This window comes from Nothobranchius furzeri, chromosome 4 (assembly GCF_043380555.1).
Source record: "Nothobranchius furzeri strain GRZ-AD chromosome 4, NfurGRZ-RIMD1, whole genome shotgun sequence".
NCBI lineage: Eukaryota > Metazoa > Chordata > Actinopteri > Cyprinodontiformes > Nothobranchiidae > Nothobranchius > Nothobranchius furzeri.
The window spans coordinates 81307461-81332460 of record NC_091744.1 but is presented as its reverse complement, the minus strand read 5'-3'; the positions used below and the strand labels follow the sequence as shown (position 1 = coordinate 81332460).

At 44.4% G+C, this 25000-nt stretch overlaps 1 protein-coding gene across 2 annotated transcripts in view; it reads left to right on the top strand.

The window, feature by feature from the left end:
* The window catches only part of si:ch211-212o1.2 (plasmanylethanolamine desaturase 1), a 65803-nt gene that overhangs the window by 39155 nt on the left and 1648 nt on the right, over positions 1-25000 (top strand). Inside the window, exons 4-7 of one of the 2 annotated variants that reach the window (XM_070550493.1) lie at positions 5383-5527; positions 18775-19015; positions 19091-19251; positions 19625-25000. The exon at positions 19625-25000 is cut by the window's right edge and continues 1648 nt beyond it. In XM_070550493.1, coding sequence (XP_070406594.1) covers positions 5383-5527; positions 18775-19015; positions 19091-19251; positions 19625-19779 — 702 coding nt within the window. In that variant the 3' untranslated portion in view covers positions 19780-25000. Of the gene's footprint in view, positions 1-5382; positions 5528-11426; positions 11640-15684; positions 16225-18774; positions 19016-19090; positions 19252-19624 lie in introns of those variants that run through there. The other variant, XM_070550494.1, reaches the window with a different exon arrangement.

Here is a 25000-nt window from a genome sequence, read left to right as displayed (position 1 = left end):
TGTGTGTCTGCACGCGTATGTATGTGTGTGTGTCCGTGTGTGTTTGAACTGCTGAGGTGTTTTGTGCCGTTTAAGGTTAGTTTGAATATCAAAGCCTAACAGGAAGCAGAACACCTGAGGCTAACGCTGCTTCCTGTTAGACGGCAGAAGTCGACGTTTAAAGACTCATTCTCTCTGCGTCGTGTCGTTTGTTTCTTTCTGCAGCTTTGTGTTTTTAGGTGTTCCTCTGAGCTCCTCTCTGAGGTTTTCATTGTGAAACCATCTTTGTTCGGGTTAGGCGGTGTGACAGCATTCTAACACCGATAGTAGAGGTTAACGTTACTGAGCTACAGGAACCAGGTCCAGCTGATCCAGAACCTAGAGGCCCAGTTCAGCTATCATCTGTTCCTGTACTGATTATGCTGTGTTGAACATTTCCAAGATTTGTCTTCATTTGCTTCAGCTGCTGAAGAGGGAAGCCATGTAATTCTGTTTACAGGAGCCGCCATCTTGTTTTCTAAAAGCCCGCCCACTCCCTGGCTCGATCCTCTGATGAAAGTGGGTGAGTTGCTGAACGTTCCAGCCACCGGCCCTCTGTGATTCTCCAAACATCAGCCTATGCTTCCAGAAGTAGGGATGGTCCAATAAGATCATGTGATCGTAAATGGAGTCGACACGTGATACGTGATATTTTTTTTTACAGATCCGGAATCGTTGTGAATTGTTGATGCTCGTGCTTATATGTTTGAGGCGTTTTTTTGCATAGTAAAGCTATGCCCTGCCGGGAGTAACTCTGGTATGCCTTTTTTCCCCTCCCTCAATTTATCCTCGTGTAATCCCCTTTTCATCTAATTGAAATGAGCGCCGTTATGGCTGCTCTCGTAGTCTGCCTGTATCTGTTCTGTCTACATGTGTGTGTGTGTAACCTTGGTCAGGCTGTGCTGCGGAGTCAAGTTCCTATGCTCTGGTTCGCTGGAGCGCTGGCAATAAAGCTTTTTCTGATTCTGATTTCTGATTCTGAATATTAACGCGTTTTTTTATCAGTGAGGGGGTCAGCTTCACAGAGCTCTGAGAGCTGACAGTCCCGTGTGTGTGTGTGTGTGTGTGTGTGTGGGGGGGGGGGGGGGGGGGGGACAGGAGAACGCGCAGCTAATTAATTAAATAATTTGGTTCTGTACCTTTCTCTTCAGCACAGCCGACAAAGGTTTATGATGGGTCAGTCCTCCTGCATGCTCAGATCATTCCCTTCCCTTGCTTGAAAAATTGTTCCAAAATGAAAGTTGAACCCACATCTTTTATATCTGTGAATTCAATGCCGTTCGGCGAGTCTCAAATAAAAATTTGGACATCTTACTGTAAAAAAATATACCATTAATGTAAAAAAGAAACTCTAAATAAACTACGTTCACACCCAGAATCAAACCCAGGACTTCTGCATGGGAGTCAGACATCTTACAAGGTAAGCTACACTCTAGTAACATTCATAGCATCTGTAACTGTTATATCCTTAATAACACCTGAAACAACGTCAAACCAAACAACGGTTCGAAGCGGAAATGGCTATTTTGTTGCTAATTTGCAGGAAATATCTAGAAGAAAGTTCTACAGAAAGTAGCTAAGGGTCCTCAGTAGGGTTGTCACGGTGTGAAAATTTAACGTCACGGGTATTGTGACCAAAATGATCACGGTTTTCGGTATTATCGCTGTATTTTTTTAAACGTGTTACATTTTCAGACAACTAAATAAACCCTGTATGTCAGGAAAATATTGTCCTCAGTTTGTGCCTAATTTAGCCTAAAATGTGTTATTTTGTAATTATGTTGTTTATTTGTTTACATTTTTCCCCTTTAGTCTTTAAAATACAATATTTGCCCATAACTTCTTATTTTTTATCTGTGTGATGTCATCATTTTAAAAGTATTACATCAGATGATACTCAGTACTCAAGTAGCCTTCTAATCAGATACTTTTTTACCCTTACTTGAGTAATAAACCCTATATCAGGAAAATATTGTCCTCGGTTTGTGTCCTTCCAGTGAGCTTTGCAGATGTAGGAAAATGTCATCAGGCAGTAATCGTTGTTAAATTCATAATTATTCTCGGAGAGAGACCAACTCTTATCTGCCCCTGGGAGCCCCGTAATGCAAAGCGTCATTTCAACATGGGGGTGTCCGCGACACGGTTTATATGCAGGTAGCAGTGTTTTGGCTGCTTTATATAGCGACTCGTTGCATTCTCCCTCAACCCAAATCCTGCAAATCATGCATTTTAGCTAAAGCGCTAACGTTAGCTTGCCTTGCGTTAACTGTAGAGTTGTGGGTGATGGTCACGCAGATGTGTCATGAGATTTGAAGCGTTGCTGCCTTTCACAGACACTTTTTCTGCACGTGCTGCAAACAGGATAGCCGTCTTCTATTAACTGTCCCTCGGCATTCTTCAAATATCCAAAAGATGCCTGTACTTCCCACTTTGTCTTCTTTGAGGGATAATACATGTCCTGAGTGCTGCCGTCTCCTCCTTTGGCCATTATTTCAGCTTTAGCCTCAAGAAAGTTTTGGTTGTAAACAACAAAGTGCGCATGTGCCGCCAGCAACTTCAGCAGATGATACGGTGGCTGGTAAGGGTCACCGCGCCTACACCGCAGCCACGGTAACCCACCGAGATCATTTTTTAAAAAAAAAACAAGACGGTTATTATTATTATTATTGTCAACTTTTTTTTTACCGCTACACCGGTTACTGTGACAACCCTATTCCTCAGAAATGTAGCTAGGTTTGTCACTAGGCGTTAGTGAAAGTTAGCTAGGCACTACCTCTCTCTCTGCTGCTAAAGCTACGGATAGCAAATGCTACGGGCGATGCCTGAGCGTGAACGCGCATGAAGCAGCCTGCTCGACCCGAGCATCTCTCTTTTTCTGTGATTTTACAGAAAAACAGGCAATCACAGTAAAAATGCCAGGGCTCATTCTACAGGACCAGGGCATTGCAGGAGAATGTATGAAGAAGAAATTTATTATTTCTATACATGTTTTGGCTGTCAAACTTCCATAATGCCCCTTTAATTAAAAAAAAAGTAAAGGACAGCTCCTTTATTCTTATCGGATCGGGTCTTGGTTTTGTCAGATGCTCAAAAAGATCATTTTGGATAAAACAAACTACATTTCTGACATCTTCACTAAAAGCCGGGTCGTTCCTGCAGCATAAAGAAACAGTAGATTGGCCTCATTCTTCGTTAGAAATCATTCGACTACAATTTATTTGGATTTAAGCCTTAAAATCTTTTCTCTCTACAGACCTGAAATTGCAGCAGTGTCTTAAAAAGCGCTCCAGTTTCCCCGTAGTGCTTCCAACAATTCCTCGGCGAGGCTTTGGGCCATGCTGTAGTTTTTTAGTCGTCATGTTGCCGAGCTTTAATTGACTCAACAAGGATTTAGCCGTCCTCTAATGAGACTACTTTGAGGACAAAGTCACGCTCATTAGTTCCCAATGATGCTCGATTCACTCTGAAATTTGCCAGATGTGCTTCCAGTTTAGGAAAATATGTTTGAAGATTCCTCCTCCTGGTCTGTTTTACTCCTCTTGTCATTGTTTAAAAGCGCCGGTGCTTTAACGCGTCTCTCCTGTGAGCTGATTGGAGTTTTGATGGAGGATCAGTTAAATGACATAAGTTAGATTAAACTCACAGATTAGGAACAACAAAGGCGGAGCGATGAAAATCAAGAAGAAATTTGGTCTAAAAATAAAAAGAGAGGCTGACAGTAAAAAAAAAACAGGTTGGTAGGACAAAAAAGGGGGTGGAAGGGTGTGTCTGTGTTAGCAGTGGGACAGCGCTGGTTGCTGGGGTGATGGGCGATGTGAGCCGGTGATTAACGGATGTCGTGCCACGCTGGCCGTTAAACGGTGTGGGATTAGAGGACACGCAGCGACCGGCAGCCCGCCGTTAACTGGGAGCGCCGGAGCCGCCCCGCTCGGCACGACCTCCACGGCTTAGCCGGCCTTTCATCTAGCTGAGGGCGGCGGTGAGAGGAGGGGCTGATGGGAAGAGAGACGGGGACAGAGATGGACGCATAATTGCAAAGATATCAACAGATAGCTCTGGCGTTTGCAGTGGCACCCATCCACCATGCCCACAATAATGAGTCTTCATGCTGATGCTTCCATGCTACACACACACACACACACACACACACACACACACACACACACACACACACACACACACACACACACACACACACACACACACACACACACACACACACACACACACACCTTCCCTCTTTTTGCTCTTTCCACCTAGGGAAATAAATTACCTTTATCCTGCGTGTGCTTGTGGGTGTTTCTCTTTGTCCTCTTTTGAGCTTCAGAGATTCGGATTCAGTCTTTCATTTGAGACCTCCGTGCTCTCTGACAGGTGTCTGCCTGCACCATGCAGGTGTGTGTGTGTGTGTTTTGAACTTCATACTTTCCGTTCTTGTTCAGCATCCACAGGTTGCTTGTGTGTGTGTGTGTGTGTGTGTGTGTGTGTGTGTGTGTGTGTGTGTGTGTGTGTGTGTGTGTGTGTGTGTGTGTGTGTGTGTGTGTGTGTGTGTGTGAGCCGACTGCTGTTCTGAAAGGGTTTTAGGATGATGGATATGTTCACAATGCTAAGCATTGCTAAGGGTGGAGAGAAGGTGTGTGTGTATATTGAGCGTGTGCACATGTGCATGTATGTACAAGCGTGTGTGTGTGTGTTTGTGCATGTGTGTGTGCACATGTTTGTGTGTGTGTGTGTGTGCACGTGTGTGTTTGTGCACGTGTGTATGTGTGTGTGTTTGTGCACATGTGTGTGTGCACATGTGTGTGTGTGTGTGTGTGCACGTGTGTGTGTGTGCACATGTGTGTGTGTGCACATGTGTGTTTGTGCACGTGTGTGCACATGTGTGTGTGTGTGTGTGTGTGCACATGTGTGTGTGTGTGTGCACGTGTGTGTTTGTGCACGTGTGTGTATGTGTGTGTGTTTGTGCACATGTGTGTGCACATGTGTGTGTGTGTGTGTGTGCACATGTGTGTGTGTGTGTGTGTGTGTGCACATGTGTGTGTGTGTGTGTGTGCACGTGCACATGTGTGTGTGTGTGTGTGCACGTGCACATGTGTGTGTGTGTGTGCACGTGTGTGTGTGTTCAGAGTTTATTCATTATTTCGTTCAGTTTGATTCCTGCCAGCGTTTAGCGGCTTGTCTGATTCGCCCACTCATGGAGTTTCTATTAGCTGCAAAACAAAACTTGCTCACAGATTAGTCAGAAAAAGGTTTCTGGTCTCGGTGCATCGCTGCTCCAACGAGCCGCTGATTAATTATGCACAAAAACACAAGATCGCCGTGTTTTACGGAACTGATTCTTCTCTTTGTTTTTTCGCCATGCAGGCGTTTATCAGACCATTCAGGGAACACCACATCGATCCGACTGCCATCACTCGCCATGACTTCATCGAAACCAATGGCGACAACTGTATGATCCCAATCCTACCGCTGGCTCACATGACTTACAAGTTCCTCACACACACACCAGGTAGCTGTTACACACACACACCTGTTTATTTAAACGAGCCGTGTTTAAGCATGTTTACAACAAGACCGACCGTGAAGTGAAGGTAAGGACTTCAGAAGGTCAGCGACACTCTCCAGCTGTCTGCAGCAGCATCTCGCTCCTTAAAGTGTGGATGTCCTGGAAGTTGTTGGATGGTACGAGGAGCTGGTGGTGGCTGTGTGTTCTGACCCCGTGAGCACAGGGCAGGAAGGGAGGGACTGGAGGTGGAGGATCAGCAGGAGAAAAAGCCAAAGCTGTTATTGAGGAGGTGACATCTCCACCTGTCATGTCTGCACTTCAACTCCAGCTTAAAGGTCACTAATGGGAGGAGAGCGGGTCAGCTGACACTAGTTAGTTGGGTTAAAGTTCGTGTTAAGAACAGCGCTGTGGGGTTAAGCTGCTGGAAAACATCTGAAACTGTCTGTAAATCACATTAGCTGCATCTTTAAACATCTGTTTCAGTTGTTTTTACAATAAATCTGCTGATGTCTCTAGTCTGAAGGAAAGCTCTGGTTTCAATTCAATTCAATTCAATTCAATTCAATTCAAGTTTATTTATATAGCGCCAAATCACGACAAGAGTCGTCTCAAGGCACTTCACATAATAAACATTCCAATTCACAGTTCATTAAGCCAATCAGAAATAATGTGTCCTATATAAGGAACCCAGCAAATTGCATCAAGTCACTGACTAGTGTCAGTGACTATACAGCAATCCTCATACTAAGCAAGCATGCAGCGACAGTGGAGAGGAAAACTCCCTTTTAACAGGAAGAAACCTCCAGAGAATCCTGGCTCAGTATAAGCAGCCATCCACCACGACTCACTGGGGATCGAGAAGACAGAGCGCACACACACACACACACACACACACACACACACACACACACACACACACACACACACACACACACACAAGTAATGTGTCTACAGTTATATTGTGATGTCTTAGTAGATATTCTATTTGGTGAAAGATAAACTTTATTTAGGGGGGGGGGGGGGGGGGATTTAGTCCTGTTCCTCAAAGGTACAATAATCAATCAGTTTATTCAGAAATGATCACAAAACCATCCGTCACCAACCACCAGAATGCAGCAGTAAAGAACCAAAGTCCGTAAACAGGAGCGACCCAGAAGTTTTACCCCTAAGAAGCCACTGCCTCGATGTTATTCCTACATAATTCACCTTTAAATTAAAATGCAACGTTGCTGTTTTATCTCTACTAATTACACAATCCTGAACGAGTTCCCCATGTTGTGTTGGTGCTAATGCTAACGTTTAGCTGCTAGCAGACGAGACACATTCTGCTTCACGTGGGCGGTCCCATGCAGAGATGGGCCGGTCCATGAATTTTCCCAGTGACGTAGACGAGACCAGCTTTGTTCCCCTCCTGATGCAGGTGATAGGGGTGGAGAACACGTTCATGATCAGGATAGATTTGTAGCTCAGAGCGAGCAGTGGTATGTCAGTAAGAAGAAGCCTGACACGGTTTGTATGGGAGCCAGACCTTCAACTCATTCACTGCCAGCCGTTTCCTAATCGGTAAAGCCCTTCGCTGCCCGCGTTTTTCACCGTTTTCACTGTTTTTGTAAGAGTCGCAGAACGTTGCGCACTAGGATGATGTCGACGCCAAAACAAAGCGGAGACTCACCTCTTACATCAGGAAGAACCCGCGCGTTCCGAGCGTTATCCGTTCTTTCATAATCCGTTGTTGAATTGTGATCGGCAGACGCTTTTCCGGTTCGCGCCTCACTTTTTTTTACAGCAGCGGCCCAAAACGATCTCCTAACACATGGATTTCTGCTTCCTGATCACGTGACGTGTGAAGTATGCGGATGAAGATCGACTTTAGAGCTGGGACGTTTGTTCTCACAGTGCGGCGGCTCGTTCTGATGCCCACACAGTAAAAAAATGCCAGTTGGATGGTACGAGGTGCTTAAAAATGACGACTTCTGCAGTGAATGAGTTAAAGGATGAAGCGACGAACTGTGCGGTGCTGCCTGAGCTGAGTCCAGACTGAGTCGACAAAACAAAACATTGGACTTGATGCAGCAAGAACGCAGGTGAAGCAGCCAGCCGCACAGATAGGGTGGGGGATGGGGGGCCTGTCCCCCCCCAGATTCAGATCAACCCACCTGTCCCCCGCACTGAGGCAAGAAAGAAAACAAAATTGGAGGTTTAGCCCTTGAAGCTCCTTTTTCCAGTTACATTGAATGCAGCATGACGTAAACAAACACCGACTCCAGAGGCGCCAAAGTGGTTGCTGTTAGGATGCAGGATGAAGCGAAAAAGGAAAGCAGCGATTACTGCGTATTTAAAAAAAGACCAACAGTGTAAGTAGGCGGGGCCGATCTGTCTGTTTATGCGTGTTGGTTCTAGTTTCAGTACGTCGTTGTCAGTGTTGGGACTTACTCGTTATAAGCGCCAAAGCCTCATTGCTGACTTTAACAAGTCTCATCTACAAATATGATCCCTCATGAAGTTACTACTTTACACCAGAAGATAGTGGAGATGTGGAACCTTCAGGCTGAGCAAAGTTTGGGAGTTTTTAGAGTTTGAAAATCGCCTCCCGCCGTGAGGCTCCCAGTCGGGGAGAGGAGGAGATGTGTGCAGCATGAAGAGCGCAAATATTAGATAAAACGTATAATTGCCGGCAGGTCTGGTCTTTGTTGACTGATCACTTTGTCTGGTCATGACTGACTCTGATTATGAAGCAGAATATTGACTCTGATGAAGAAATTCACTCATCCAGCCCAGAAGATTGACGCTGCTGCAGCATCAGACAGCTGGTGCTGCACGAGAGGTGTTTTGAGTTTACGAGCTCCAAACGTTGGGTTTGATGTTGGTTTAACCTTCTCTGGGACGTGATGGGTGTAGAAACTATGGTGAAACACCGCTAACGTGACAGACGTAGCGACAATGTGAAAAAAAAAAGCCGTAAAAAAGAGGCAGATGCCGATGCGTTATATATGGAAGTCAAGTGTGCCACATAATCATAAAAAAAGTAAAATATAAAATGTAAAAAGAGATTTATATATTTATATATAAATAAAAACTTTCAAAATATAATGAAAAATTCTAAATAACGTAAAATACGAAGGAACATCGGTTGGTCAGGCTGAAAAGTTTGGGAACTACTGCTCTAAGTGGTAAGTGAATATTGTTTCTTATTATATTTTATGTGCAGTTTTTTAGGGCTTTTATGTTTTCTGTAAAGATTGCTATGCTGAATATCATTTAATGTTTTGCATAAAGCATGAGATTTTGGTTAGTAATTGATTGGGAGAATAACAAATGCATAATGGCTTCAAACACGTATATAAAAGTGTTAGTTTTTACGTAAACATTGGTTGAAATTACACAAACTGACTGAGCTCTAGTTAAGGCTCTTGCAATAGTGTGTGTATGTGTTTGGGGGAGGGTACATTGGAACTTTGTCCTATCTGCGCCCCTGGAAGCAGCTTGGTCCCGTTTCTCCATCAGGACATCTGTAGATTGCAGAAGTTTGGTGAAATCAAATGATTCCATAAGTAAGAAAACCAGGTTTAAAGTGAGAACCTCTTCAGACGGGTAAATAAAAGGTGATGTTCGCCATGAAGGATCAGGAGTGAAGACCCGTAGGCGACATCCACACCTGTCAGATCACCATGGGGGTCACAAGGTCACCAAACAGAGAAGGAAACGCAGCAACGTCTCCACCTGTCATGTCCGCTCCTGAAGAGGTCGCCACTAAGAGTCGGAGGCTGAGAGCACTTGGTGACGACGGGGGCTCTCGGGGCGGGTGGGGGGGCAGCGGAGGGTCATGTAGCGGTGAGATGACATCTAAACCTGTCATGTCCAGATCCTCACAGCGTCAGACGGTCAGCGGACAGAGACGGCGTTAGAGGGGAAAGCTGACATCTCCAGCTGTCATGTCTGCACTTGAACTGGGGTCAGGAGATTGTAGTTTTAACCAGAACGAGGGACGAGGAGGAGGAGGATGGAGAGGACAGCTGTAAGTCATTTCAGCTCAAAGACTCGAGACAAAAGTTCAGCAGAAAGCCGGATGTTCGGATAAAACCAGACCCATTTTGGGTCAGAACCAGATTTACAACAAACGCTGAGAAGAGTTGGTCCTTGCTGTGAGTCCTGATGCGTTTGTCACCTGTCAGGTCAGATCAGCGCCACGCTCAGCCTGCTGCTGGAGAATTCAAGAAGCCGCTCGGTTTCATTTTAAAAACGCGATGATGAAAACATTTCAGACACATTAAGGTGTGTTTGGTGTAAAAGATAAACAATTCATTCATTCGTTGTGAACATTTAGCACTACGACAGGGTGAAGCAAGAAAAGGAAAGGGAGCAACACCGAGGAATCCACAAATCCCGAACGGCCTCTGTGAGGAGAAATAGTTTATGTCCTTCAAGACTGATGGGCTAACAGCTAGTCTAAGTCCTAACTGTCAGCACAACTGCACAGACAAACCCCATCTTGGTCTCTTCGTTCGGCTAAGCGAGACCTGTTGGTGGTCTCCCGCTCCAAAAACAGACCGAGGGGCGATCTGGCTCCAGCGCTCTGGTACCAGTTACCTCTGAGTGTTAGGCAGGCGCCATCGCTTCTGGTTTTTAAGTCTCTCCTTAAGTCTCGTTTTTATGTGATGGCGTTTCACCGTTAGGGGTTGCAACATCTTGATCTTTGATTGTTTTTAGCTGGTTTTTATGTTAGTTTCCTGTTTTTATTCAACATTCTTTTAACGATTTTATGATCTTTCTTTTCATGATAACAGCATTACATTTGTTCTTATTGCGAGTTTTATGGTTGTGTTCAGCACCTTGGTCTGCTGAGAAGGTCGCAGAGACTAGCTGTTAGCCCATCGATGACCAAACTCTTCAACAGGAGGGCCAAAAATGTCAGCGTCTACGTTGTTGTGAGCAACGGAATGCTATTTTTAATTAAAAAAATAGAAAAAAAATTGTTTAGGGTCATGTTTAAAAATGTTTTATATTATTGAAATGGACACATCTGTTAAAATATGAGCAAACAAAATGTTTATGAAGCGAAATCAACAGCCTGCTGGAGACTAAACTCTACCGTTAGAAATGCGGCCCACAAACGGCCCCTGGGCCTGAGTTAGCCAATCAGATCAGTGATAACAACCATATAAATAAATAACACCTAAAAACAGATAAAACACAAAGGGCAGGAAAATCAGACGTGTTCATCAGATGAATCCCTCGCTTCTCATGACGCAGAAAGGTTTTACTTCCTGTTCGCCGTTAACAGAAATGTCACCGATTGTTCCTCACATCTTGGCTCCGACTTGAGGCTTTTTCACCACCTGTCTCTGTTAGATTGATGCTTTCCCGTCCTCTGACTCATTCTTCTGGTTCACAGCTTTGCATCGCCGCTCGCTGTGTAAAATTCAGTTTCGGTGCCACTTTGTCACAGTTGGTAAAGCACTTTATTCCCTCAGCTGAGCTGCAGCTTCGCCTGCATCTGAACGTGAAACGAAAAGCTGCTCGCAGTCCGTCCGTCCTGTCGAGATAAAAATCACGAGGTGCTTCACAAGAAAAATATGAGGTAAAATAGCAAAATTATTTTAAAAGATCTGAATAAAAAAAGGGAGAAATTTTAGAAAAATGCTCCTGAAGACGGGATAATTTCATTTTCAGTCACAAATAAGGGCGGCTTCAGAAAACGTCATCATACAAAAGATTTGTCCGTAAAGCACCCGAAACCCTCAAAGAACGTTCTAATGGTGGGACTTTCTGTCAGATACCAGGAGAAAAGTGTTCTAGTGTGTGTGTGTGTGTGTGTGTGTGTGTGTGTGTGTGTGTAAACCCCGCTGGTCGTTTAACGTTGACTAAAATTTCAAATGTCACATCTGTCTCCATCTCCTCTCAGAGGCCTTGGTGGCGTCCTACCCCTGGGACTGCTACGTCTTTGCCTTGGCGTTCTTTGTGACACTGACCAATCAGATTCATAAGTGGAGCCACTCCTACTTCGGTCTCCCTCGATGGGTCACGCTGCTTCAGGACTGGCATCTGGTGTTACCACGGAAACACCACCGCATCCACCACGTCTCGCCACATGAGACGTATTACTGCATCACTACAGGTAGGAGCGTCCATGTTTGTCTCCAGGACGGCTGTTTCACAACCGTGACTCAGTCGTGTCTCAGCATGCGGCCATCTTGGTTTCATCTCTGGAATGATCCGTGGAGGAGACGATGAACCCAGAAGCCAAGCATGGATCAGTCTGAAGGTTACCTGGTCCTGCTGCTTCTATCGGGACTCCTCGTGTAAAATGATCACTACTATTGAGTTTAAATCACCACAGTTACACTGTGTAATAATAAAAATAATAGTTATAAAAGAAATGGAAAATCTGGAGTCAAATATTTGGAAATATGAAAAATCTTGACTTTTATAAAGCGTTTGTTTCCTCCAGATGTCCGACTTGAGGAACTTTAGATGAGGAATCACAACCTCAGAGCGACAGGAACGCCACATGAAGCACTTAAATATCACTCAGACCCTCCAGATGGTGTGAATGTAGTCTGGAGCGCGGATAGACTGATATCCAGAATAAATCATTTAGCTTCAGAAAGTGACGGTCCAGACTTCCCAGATGGAGCATCAGGATTAGTACCTTCATCAGAAACCTGCTGAACTCTGGTGGCAGGGCCCGTTCCAACTCTGTACTACGGTTATAGAGCTGATTACAATATAGTTGTTATCCACGACTTGTCCTTTTCAGCTGTTCTGTTGGAGACTTGGTGACTGTGGCTGCTTTAGATCTTCATTTGAGCTTCCAGCCTGCTCTGATTGTGTTTACTGGCCCATTAAGACAACAACAGTCTGGTTTTTAAATGAGAAAAGAAAAAGTTGTGTTAGCGTGCTCACGGGCCTTTGGAGACGGGAGGCCTCGGTAACACTCGGTATTCTGTTTGCATCTGGGTGAGAGCGACAGAGGGAGGATGCACATGGGGGACTCAGCTTGTACGTCACGCTGCGCCCCAGTGGACGACAGATGTGTGAGTCGACGGGGGCGGCGCGCTGGAAGTGTGTGCCTGCACAAGAACACACTTGCATACGTGCTCTGGTTGCTCTCACCTCCTCTTGGGTTCCTAACCTGTGCGAGCAGGGAAGGAGGTGGTGGTCGGGGACAGGGGGCCACGGGGGACCGCGGTGGCCCCCTGCTCCTGCTGCCTGGACCCGGTGCAGATTCCTCCGAGGCTCGCCTCGCTGCCTTTGTGTTCACCACCGCCTGACGATCCCCATGTATATTTAATGCTAACCTGCTGTCTGCTCTAACAAATAGGACTTCACAGGCGGGGGGGGGGGGGGGGGGGGGGGGTCACGTGGGGGTAGGAGGTAGGGGTATTAGAGGGATGGAAAAAGCAGAATCATGTGGAGAAAGGAGGAGAATGAAATTAAACAAAACCTGAATTTTTTACAACCTAACAGAGATGACACACACACACACACACACACACACACACACACACACACACACACACACACACACACACACACACACACACACACACACACACACACACACACAGTAGAAACAAATGCATTGTGGGTGAGTGTGTGTTTCAGCTTAAACACACATGAATGACTATACTTTTATCTCTCAGTTTGTCGTTCTGTTCCTGTGTGTGCGTGTGTGTGTGTGTGTGCGTGTGTGTGTGTGCGTGTGTGCGTGTGTGTGTGCGCGTGCGTGTGTGTGTGCGTGTGTGTGTGTGTGTGTGTGTGTGTGTGTGTGTGTGTGTGTGTGTAGTAATGATAGTGGGATGATCTTTATCTCATGGGTCTGAATAGCGATTGGCTGCTTCCTACATCAGTGTGATTTAGGAAGAGATGAGTGTGTGTCAGAGTTTATTAGACTGTCGTGCACGTGCACGTGCACAGGTGAAACTGTAAAGACTACAATCTGGTGCAAAAGCGTATTTCTGTCACTAATCCAGCCTAAATGGTAAATGGCCTGTATTTGATATAGCGCTTTCGAGAGCCCTGGAACCCCCCAAGGTGCTTTACAACACAATCAGTCATACACCCATTCACACATTGGTGGTGATGAGCTACGATGTAGCCACAGCTGCCCTGGGGCGCACTGACAGAGGCGAGGCTGCCGAGCACTGGCACCACCGGTCCCTCCGACCACCACCAGCAGGCAAAGGGGGTTAAGTGTCTTGCCCAAGGACACAACGACAGCGACAGACTGAGTGGGGCTCGAACCTGCAACCTTCCTATTACGGCGCGAGCACTTAACTCCTGTGCACCGTCTAAAGAGAGAAACTAATCTGAGACAGACTCATTCCAGACGTGACGATTGCGGCTTACTGTTGAAAACCTCACATTCAACATGTCAGACAAAAGGTTGAACATTCTAGACTCAAAGTGTCACACTCTGGTCAGCTGATGAATCCAGGACACCTGGAGAGGGTTCCTGAGCCTTTAGATGGTCTCTCAGTCTGAGCTGGAACACTGACATTCTGTTTTTTACTGTTTCACCTGTGAACGTATTTTGGCCTGCAGTCAAACACAGTCACAGCTCTGCAGCCCTGGAGTAACGTACAGTGTGTGTGTGGTTAAGGAAGTCTCCTGGGAATGCTCTCACATCCCTCCATCCCTCGTTGCATAGTGATGGGAATGAGACAGGAGGCTGGAATTCTGTAGAAATTTAAACACGAGCAGTTGGGAATAAAAACGAGAGACGATGGGTGCTGGAGGAGTCGAGGCTGAGAGGGATGAACAGATAGGCTAACTACTGACTGAACTCTAAGGGGGAAGTGGGCGGAGCCTCTGACTACATTAAAATAAGCAGGAATCTTAAACCGTTGTCTCTTTTGTACCAGATTAAAGTTGCAAAAACAGACGAATCTGCTGATTAAATCATGACATATTAAAGGGGCATAATGGAAGTTTGACAGCCAAAACATGTATAGAAATAATAAATGTCTTCTTCATACAGTCTCCTGCAATGCCCTGGTCCTGTAGAATGAGCCCTGGCATTTTTACTGTGATTGCCTGTTTTTCTGTAAAATCACAGAAAAAGAGAGTTGCTCGGGTCGAGCAGGCTGCTTCATGCGCGTTCACGCTCAGGCATCGCCCGTAGCATTTGCTATCCGTAGCTTTAGCAGCAGAGAGAGAGGCAGTGCCACTTTGTCGCTGTTCCTAACGCCTAGTGACAAAGCTAGCTACATTTCTGAGGACCCTTAGCTACTTTTTTCTAGATATTTCCTGTAAATTAGCAACAAAATAGCCATTTTCACTCCGAACCGTTTTTTGAACGTTGTTTCAGCTGTCATCAAGGATATAAATATGACAGATACCACAAATGTCAGTGGTGGTTTAGCTCATCTAGTTAATCGTTGGACTCTCGTGCAGGAGACCTGGGTACGATTCTGGGTGTGAATATAGTTCTTTTAGAGTTTCTTTTTTTACATTAATGGTATATTTTTTACAGTAAGATGCCCAAATTTTTATTTGAGACTCGCCGAACGGCATTGAATTCACAGATAAAAAAGATGTGGGTTCAACTTTCATTTTGGATCAATTTGTCAAGCAAGGGAAGGGAATGATCTGAGCATGCAGGAGGACTGACCCATCATAAACCTTTGTCGGCTGTGCTGAAGAGAAAGGTACAGAACCAAATTATTTAATTAATTAGCTGCGCGTTCTCCTGTTCTCCGGGCCACACACACACACACACACACACACACACACACACACACACACACACACACACACACACACACACACACACACACACACACACACACACACAGGACTGTCTCAGCTGTTATTTTCGTTAAGGAGTGTGCACGTACAGCATGCGCGCCTCGTGCACGAGCCTCCTATTGAAGCTGCCGTTACACTTTTGGCCAGAGGGGGCAATCGCGAGCATAACAATTCAACTCCGTAAAGTCCCTTTAAAGAAGAAAGTAAAAAGATGTGACAATGAATGTATCAATTAATTTTGTTGATAGTTTATTTAAAAATAAACTGTTTATGACTAAATAAAAGGATTTTTTCCTTTAAATCCTACCAGAGTCCAAAACCTGATGGATCCACAGAAACGTCAGCGTTTGGTCATCTTCCTCTCTTCCTGTCCTTTCCTAAACTTCCCAATCCGGTTTGTGACATTCCAGGTTGGTGTAACTACCCTCTGGACCAGCTGGGATTCTGGAGAAGGATGGAGCGTCTGATCCAACACCTGACCGGAGAGAAACCTCGATCAGACGACATGGCCTGGGCCAAAAAGACTGATGAATGAGTCCAGTCCGACCAGTACCGGGGTGGGGGCGGGGCCACAAACTTACTTCATCATCTGCAAGAGAGCAAACATTTTAAAATATGAGAGCAAAAATATGATTGATGTGATAGTTGTGGAGGTTCATGTCAACAGGAAGTGAAAACCTGGTCATTTTTATGGCCCTTTTGACCCACAAGATGTGCTGATGAATCTGGAGGTTGGGCTCTCTGGAAGAGACGCCAAGCTGCTTAACACACACACACGCACGCACGCACACACACACACACACACACACACACACACGGTTTTCTGTATTTGGTTGGAACGACCGGGCCTTGCACGGTGGAGCCTGAAGGGCCGTTCTGCAGCTCGCTGCTGGTCTGCCTTAATGTTTTTATCTACTGTTTGATCTGAATAAAGTTTTCCAAACTCTGAACGTCTCCGCTCTGCTTTAATCTCGAACACAAACACCTGACAGCTCTGCTGCGGTAGAAGATGAAGAAAGTATAATTTCTATTGCACCTCTCAAGATAAAAATCACGAGGCGCTTCACAAAAACAAAAAAATGTAAAAATATAAAAAAGCATTTAGAAAATGTTTAAAAATATATTTAAAATGAGCAAAATTAGACAATTGTGATAAAAAAATAAGAAAGAGAGAGAGTGAATAGGAAAGAGGGAAATCTGTGGATCCTGAGGAAGATGGAATAGGTGGGGAGAGCAGAATAAAGAGAGAGTGGTGAAGAAGGTCATACAAAAACCAGCATGAACAAGTGAGTCTTCAGCTGCTTTTTAAAGGAGACCACTGAGTCCACTGATCTCAGGCTCAGGGGGAGAGAGGTCCAGAGTCTGGGGGCCACAGCAGCAGATGATCTGTCACCTTTGGTCTTCAGCCTGGTGCTGCACAACCAGTAGACTTTGATCACTGGACCTCAGGGACCTGCTGGGGGTGTAGGGACTAAGAAGATCACCAATGTAAGATGGTGCTTGTCCATGTAAGGCCCTATAGACCAGAACCAGGATCTTGAAATGAGCCCTGAAGTTGACTGGCAGCCAGTGAAGCTGGAGGAGAAGCGGGGTGATGTAGGAGGAGGTCTGACCCGATCCAGCAACAAAACTGTTTATTTATGGATTCCTACAAAATAAAAGCGCAAAACCGGTTAATCTGTTTCATTATTTGTTTGCTTAGAAACGTGTTGTGTAGAAATGTGATGTTAAATTCACTTCTGAGCTTGCAGCACCCTCTGGTGGCATTTTCCCAGAACTACTATAAGGATTGTGACTTTGGGGGGGGGGGGGGGGGGGGGGTGTCAGATTCAGTTTTAATTGGAGTGACGGTAAATGTGCAGATTTTCCTTAATCTACAGATCTGTACGGTAGAACCTTTTCATTTGGAAACAAACTTACCTTTAGCAGCAACACTGAATGTGGAACACCTAAATTACACACTTGAAATAAAGCACACATCAGTGGTATTCGTTACTGATGTCTCAATTTTGTATTCCTTAAATTGTGTTTAATTACAGCTTTTTTTTTATTAGAATCTTAAGTATTTCTGTTTTTATGTTGTTTACTCTGTTCTTATTGTTTACTTCCTTTGTTGCTCCTTTAATGAACGTTATTGCTGATGTGACTCCAAACTTTCCCCACTAAGGGACAATAAAGACTTGTGTCAAGCCAGCCTCCAGTTGGAGACTTGTAGTCAACAACCCCACAGTGATACTTTATCAATATCAAGTTATTCTGATTTTGCCTTCCAAAATAAAGGCCTTTTTAAATCGTCCACAATTGACCTAATTTTCTGTGATTTCAAAATGCTCTAAAATAGTAAATCGCTGTTTCCACAGGGTAATTCCACTTTAGATCAACAGTATACAACCCCACAGTGATACTGTATCAATATCAAGTCATTCTGATGTTGCCTTCCAAAATAAAGGCCTTTTAAAATTGCCTATATACGACTAACTCTTAACAATTTCAAAATGCTCCTAAATAGATTTTTGCTGTTTCCACAGGATGATACATGTTCGATCAATAGTATACAACCACACAGTTATTCCATATCAATATTAAGTCAGTCTGATTTTATTTATTAAAATTTACTGAAGTGGATTTCTTGTCTTTACATATAATGACACAATATTTTCTTTGAATTTGTAATGTTATGAAATAGAACCATTTTCATAAAAGTAAGATAGGTAAATCTGTTCATCTTTGAAAATAAATCCCAGAAAAAGGGAACAGCTCAATACAAGGAGAGTAAATTGTAAAGTCCAAAAGGTGCAGTCATGATAACATTAATAGGTAGGTCAATTATGGACAATTTGAAAGGCCTTTATTTTGGAAGGCAACATCAGAATAACTTGATATTGATAAAGTATCACTGTGGGGTTGTACACTGTTGATCGAAAGTGGAATTACCCTGTGGAAACAGCAATTTGCTGTTTTAGAGCATTTTGAAATCACTGAAAGTTTGGTCGCATATGGGCAATTTAAAAAGGCCTTTATTTTGGAAGGCAACATCAGAATAACTTGATATTGATAAAGTATCACTGCGGGGTTGTATACTGTTGATCTATAGTGTATCTATACTGTTACGTATGTGATCAACATTATTTTTCTTTGCAGAGCCAAATTTGGTCAGAGCTCCTGAGCCTGACAGGTTTAATAATGCTTAATAGCTAAATAATCCCCTCAAGTGGCATATATGCCTTTGCTTAATCTAGTCTGGTGACTGGATGGTTTGGAGCCAAGTTACTAATTATTTAACTCTGACTGAACAACGTGTGGAGTTTTTGTAATTTATTTCATCCATCCATTTTCTTCCTCTTATCTGGAGTCGGGTCGCGGGGGCAGCAGCCTAAGCAGGGAGGCCCAGACTTCCCTCTCCCCAGACACTTGGCCCCGCGGCTCCGGGGGAATCCCAAGGCGTTCCCTGGTCAGACAACAGACATAGTCCCTCCAACGTGTCCTGGGTCTTCCTTTAGGTCTCCTCCCAGTTGGACGTGCCTGGAAAATCTCACCAGGGAGGCGTCCATGCACGATCCTGACCAGATGCCCGAGCCACCTCAACTGGATCCTCTCGATGTGGAGGAGCAGCGGGTCTACTCCGATCCCCTCCCGGATGACCGAGCTTCTCACCCTGAGACTCCGTGGAGAAAACTCATTCCAGCTGCTTTTCTCCTCAATCTCGTTCTTTGGGCCACTACCCAAAGCTCGTGACCACAGGTGAGGGTAGGAACGTAGATGACCGGTAAATTCAGAGCTTTACCTTCTGACTCAGCTCTCTCTTCACCACGACAGACCGGTACAACGCCCGCATCATGGCAGATGCAGCACCAATCCGCCTGTCGATCTCACGCTTCCGTTTACCCTCGCATGTGAACAAGACCCTGAGATACTTAAACTCCTCCACTTGAGGCAGGAGTTCATCCCTGACCTGGAGAAGGAATTCTACCGGATGGGTGAGTCCATGAATGTTAAGTGACAGTGTGACGTAGATCTGTCAGGCTTCTCTAATCCTAGAGTTTCAACGTCTCTTTTCTATTAGAAGCTAATGCAGGAGATAGGTGTAGGAGACTATTTTCATGTTCAGCCTGCATGAAACACTCAGAGAGACCCGTTAGAATCAGAATTAATAATTAAAACAGGGTTTTTAAGTGAAGATGACCTTTAACTAGAGGATAAACACTCAGAAGATTAAGTCTACTGTTTGATCCAAGCTCCATAAAATACTTTCTAAAATTTAACAACAAATCACATAAACTGGTTTGAAGAAAACATCAGTCCTCTCATGCTCTGAAAGATCAAACTCCTGTCTATATCTCATCCTTTTAGCTATGCTCCTCCTACATACAGTAGACTGCTGGAGGATATACTGGCCACATTTCCTCAGGAACACTGTGGGATCCTTCGGAAGAAGCTGCAGTTTCTTTGGGAATGATCCTGGATCTGGTTCCTCCGTGTCCCGATGGATGGATGTTGGTGCGTAACATGTTACAGAACACGTCCTCAGAGTTCTTCAGCATCTCAACATGAGATTTATTTTTGTCAATCCCACATTATCATCGTCACTTCCACTGCTGCACCTAGCGCTAATGAGGCTTACACACACACACACACACACACACACACACACACACACACACACACACACACACACACACACACACATGCACACACACAGACATGCACGCACACACACGCACACAGATGCGCGCGCACACACACACACTTACAGGCTTACACGCACATGCATGCACACACACACACACACACACGCACGCACGCATGTACACACACTCACACACACACACACAGACACACACAGGCTTACATGCACATGCACACACACATTCTTGTACTTACTACATACCAAGGACCACACGCACACACAGACACGCACACACACAGACACACACACAGACACACACGCAAACACACACACATGCAGACACACACACACACACACACACACACATGCAGACACACACACACATGCACACACACACACACGCACACAGACGCGCACACACACACAGACACACACGCACACACACACGCGCACATGCAGACATGCACACACACACACACACACACACACATGCAGACACGCGCACACAGACGCGCACACACACTCACACACACACACACACATGCAGACACGCACACACACACACACACACACACACACACACACACACACACACACATGCAGACACGCACACACATGCACACACACGCACACACACACTCAAACACACACACGCACACACATGCAGACACGCACACACATGCACACACACGCACACACACACTCACACACACACACACACAGACATGCACGCACACACACGCACACACACACACACACACCATCTTCTCTTCAACTTTCTCAAAAGAAAAAGACGCTGATCAGGTTTTTATGTTTTGTAATTCTATTAAATTGTGAGACATTTTTAGGATAAACGGGAAATATTCAGGATCATCTGAGCTCGGATCCAATTAGAGCCGACGAAAACGTGATCCACACAATAAAAGGTGAAGTGATCAAGTGGAGGAACCATCGTCTCTAATGAGTCGTGTGAGCGTGGCAGCAGGTGACTTCTATCATACAAGGTGTGATCGTCATGGAGGTGTGTGTGTGTGTGTGTGTGTGTGTGTGTGTGTGTGTGTGTGTGTGTGTGTGTGTGTGTGTGTGTACGCCTCACCTGTAGGTGCTTTTCTAAGTGAGAAGTCCAATTAGAGGACTTGACAGAAGCGGTGAGTCAGACTTCGTCTTCCTGTAAAACATTTCAATGATTCATTTTTAAAGGATCCATTTGGTTTTAAATGTGAAACAAAAAATAATGAAGTTCATCATTTTATGTGAAATAGTATTTTTGTTGTTCATGCATCATAACAAGAAGTCTCTGAGGATGACATTTGACCTTACAGAAGCTGACATGGGCAGTAAGAGGAAACTCAATGACAGCTTCATCTAAATTACAATGATGACACAGTTTTAATCAGAAAAGGTGATGGGCTTATTTCCGTCCAGCCCGTCCATGCATGCCTCTGGAGGAGATCCCCGTCCAATCCGATTCCCCCGACCAACGCCTGAAGCACACTTGTCACTCCCATATGAGGAGGGGATGTAATCTCCTCAGATTGGACGAACCAGTCCATACCTCCACCATATTAGCTTTAAACAACAGAAGACCATCTTCCTCCATATAAGGCCGACGGTCTGCACACAAAGAAATGCTCACATGGGCCAGAGTGGATCATCTGACCACGGCAAACACGTTCTGCAGCTGCGCTTTTTTCTCCGACGCTACATTTGGTTTCCAAAACAGTTGTTGGTGTTTGCGTGTGCCTCTGAGGTCAAAGGTTATCCTGGGAGGTAAACATTGTCCTCCTGTTGGCGTACCAGACTGAAATGCTTCTTGTGACTCACGTCGTGTTATTCTAAACTAAACATTATAAATATTCTTTCATGCTCAGATAAGTTCACGAGTCTTCTGAACCCTTTACCTGGAAGGTCAGCGGCTGGTAGAGAAGACTGTATCTTCGTCTGTAGTTGGCACAATAAACCTAATGCGGTGTGTGTAGAACGTGTCATGAAAAGTTCAACTAAATAGATCCTCATCTGTGCCCCAGACCAGCTGGTCCCCTGCTGCTGCCGCTGCAGAGCCAGCTGGACCACTCCCACGTACGGTAGAAAACGGGTTTTCCCGTGCTCAACTGGGCTGTAACATTGAGACAGTGAAAAACGTAATTTTGACTCCTTTGTGTGTCAAGTACATGTGAAGAATTAGACAAAAAAAACTCTTAATCTCTTTAAATCTCATTCTACTGTCAACGAAAAATATGAAAACCATTTTTCTATTATGCCATGAGAATGTATAAAATAAGAGATTATTTATAAAACCATCCAACACCATCCTGTCGTCTACGATACCCCTCATGTGACGGTTGCTCTCGGGTTCCAGAGAAGAAGCGGCCAGGGCGGCGAGTTCACCGGACAGAATGGCTCATAGGATCTCAGAGTGGCAGCTGCCTCAGAGGTCAGATGTCACCGGCCATGAGATGCTGCCAGGGTCTGCTACTTGGACGTTCCACGTCTGAGGTGTTGTAGCGTCTGACACCACTCGCAAGCGTCGCAGAGCGGCTGTGACCTTGAGTTATAAAGAGAGGATGGTCCCAAGTGCTCCCTCAGATGCTTAGAGCGGTGTGTGAAGTGAAAATGTTATAACCATTAATAATAATATGGTGACATTACTGGGTTCATACTGCTAGATTAACAGTAAATTCAACAGTTACTGATCTGGTGTCGTTTAAGATCTGAAAAGAATACTTACAGGAAGAATATTCACTTTAACCCATCGTTCATGAATGCAAAGTGTAGCGTAGACAATCTACATACTAGAATTAACACTGTTTGCTATCAGCTTTGTAGATTCTGAGAAAGATCAGACAAATTTGCACATGAAGCGTGTGTCATGTATAAATATCCAGGATATTTATACAATCGATAGAAGTTCATACACCAACCTGCTTGGTCTATATTTAATCCAAAAATTAATATTTAATTTAAGAAATTTAATAACAAGAGTTTATTTATTAAACAGAAGACTTAATGGAATCTTTGCTTATTCAATAACCAAATATACACCATTCTGTGTTTCATTTCAAAGAAGAGTCAGGTTTAAAAAGTTAAGAATTTATTACTAACAATTTAAACATGACTATTTAAAAATGACATTTTATAACAGCTTTGATATTAAACTTGGTATTAAAAGCAAACCTGTGTCTGAATGGAGACTAAAGTGGAATGCGTGGGTTTGGATGCGTGGATGGAATCTCAGAAGATTTCTTTCAGAGAGAGAACGCGTTCTGGGTGGAAACGTTGTTTTGCAGCTAACTAAGTTGTTTCTTAGAGAGAACAGCACACAGACGCCGTCTGTCGGAAGTGTCTACCTCACCCAGTCAGGAGACCCTCTGTTGGATCTGAGATGTCAGGTGGAGATGATGAACCCCCAAGCACGAGGTTGGTAGAAGGACCTTGGTGCGACCAAATCGGTCCTGAGATGTCTCCGGGTCACAACGACTGATGAAACTAGTTGCGTCTCAAAATCAACAACTCTGAAGGAGTTTTGCGTCAGCGGGTTGCAGGTGCGTTTATTCGGAGCGATTCTATCGGCGGGACAGAACAGCTCAGGTGGAGGCTTCAGGGCGGCCGACCCTTATCCTCATGGACTCTCGTGCCACCGAGAGCTTCTGGTTGGTTCAGAACTGAACTTGAACCGAGGAGTTTTTGGTTTTAACAAAACCTCCGAACACGCCCTCTCAGAGACAGAAAGCTTGTTGTTATGGAGCAAAGACATGTGAGAGCAAGTCACCTTTACCCTGGTCTGTCCCCTCTGCATGGTGTGTACACGTGCAAATGACCTTCTTCACACTGTTAAACATTACTGATTATCATAAACAATAATTATTATTAACCAAAGAATAATGAGTCATTTCAGTAATTAAATACATTTATAATGAACCATGATGATTATTATGATTATTATAAACCTTGTAATACGCAGTAAAAAGAGTTTATTATAAATGATTATTTTAAATCTTGAAGTGTCCTTCATCTTGGGACGGAACAGCAGACCGATAAAAGGCAGTCAGATTAAAGATGGTTTTCAGCAGACTTTATGTTTGCTGTGATGTTTAATCTGTAGGCAAAGTACAGCTCGACCCAGCTCGACCTAGCTGGGGAAGTGTGACCTTTGGGTCACAAATGAGGCCATTCGTGTCGCTACAAAAGTATAGGAAACATGATCAGAACACTGGATTTAAACACATTGTTCATGCAACAGAATATGATTATATAATGTTTTGAAGTAATTTCTGAGAGCTTTATTCAAAAAGGATAGATAAAAGGTTCCATGTCTTGCAGTCTTGAGGACTCGTGACGTACGCAGATTAGTTAAGAATTAGGGATGGACAATATATCAGCATCGATATCGGTATCGGCTGATGTTAGTCATTTGATATTAACAACTACATGTTTTTCATCTCGCCTCCATTTGTTTGCCTGTTTCTGGGGGTGGTGGTGGTTAACTTCAGGTCATTTTTGATGGAAAACATGGCTATTTGGTACGCTACAGTACCACATTACATTATACTATAGTATTTGTCATAAAAAGTACAACAATACATCATACAATAGTACAGCGGTATTCAATTTCCGTGCTGGAGGGCCAGTATCCCGCACGTTTTAGAGGTTTCTCTGCTCCAACACACCTGTGCAGCAGCTCATCAGGCTCTGCAGAAGCCTGTTAATCACCTACTGCTTGACATCAGGAGTTAAAACTAAAACGCGCTTCTATAGTTTGTGTCATAAAGACACAAATCTCAACATGGTCTGTGTCATGCAAACGTCCAGCAGGTGGCAGCACCACACCTCTCAAACACAAACGCTGTTTGCTTTTGTCTCTGATTTCAAGGAAGGTAAACTTGATCCGTGTTTATTTTTGATTCTGATTTTCTGTCAGATTCGTTCGTAGATTCTGTTCGTCATCATTCATTCATTCATTCATTCTGCCTATTCATTCCTTCACCCATTCACGAGTAATTAACCTCACCTTCCTTCAGGTGATCCGAATCTCTCCTCCTTCATTCCTTTTCTCTTTCTCGTGGTGTTCCAGCCACATTACACAGTCTTAGGCAAGAGTT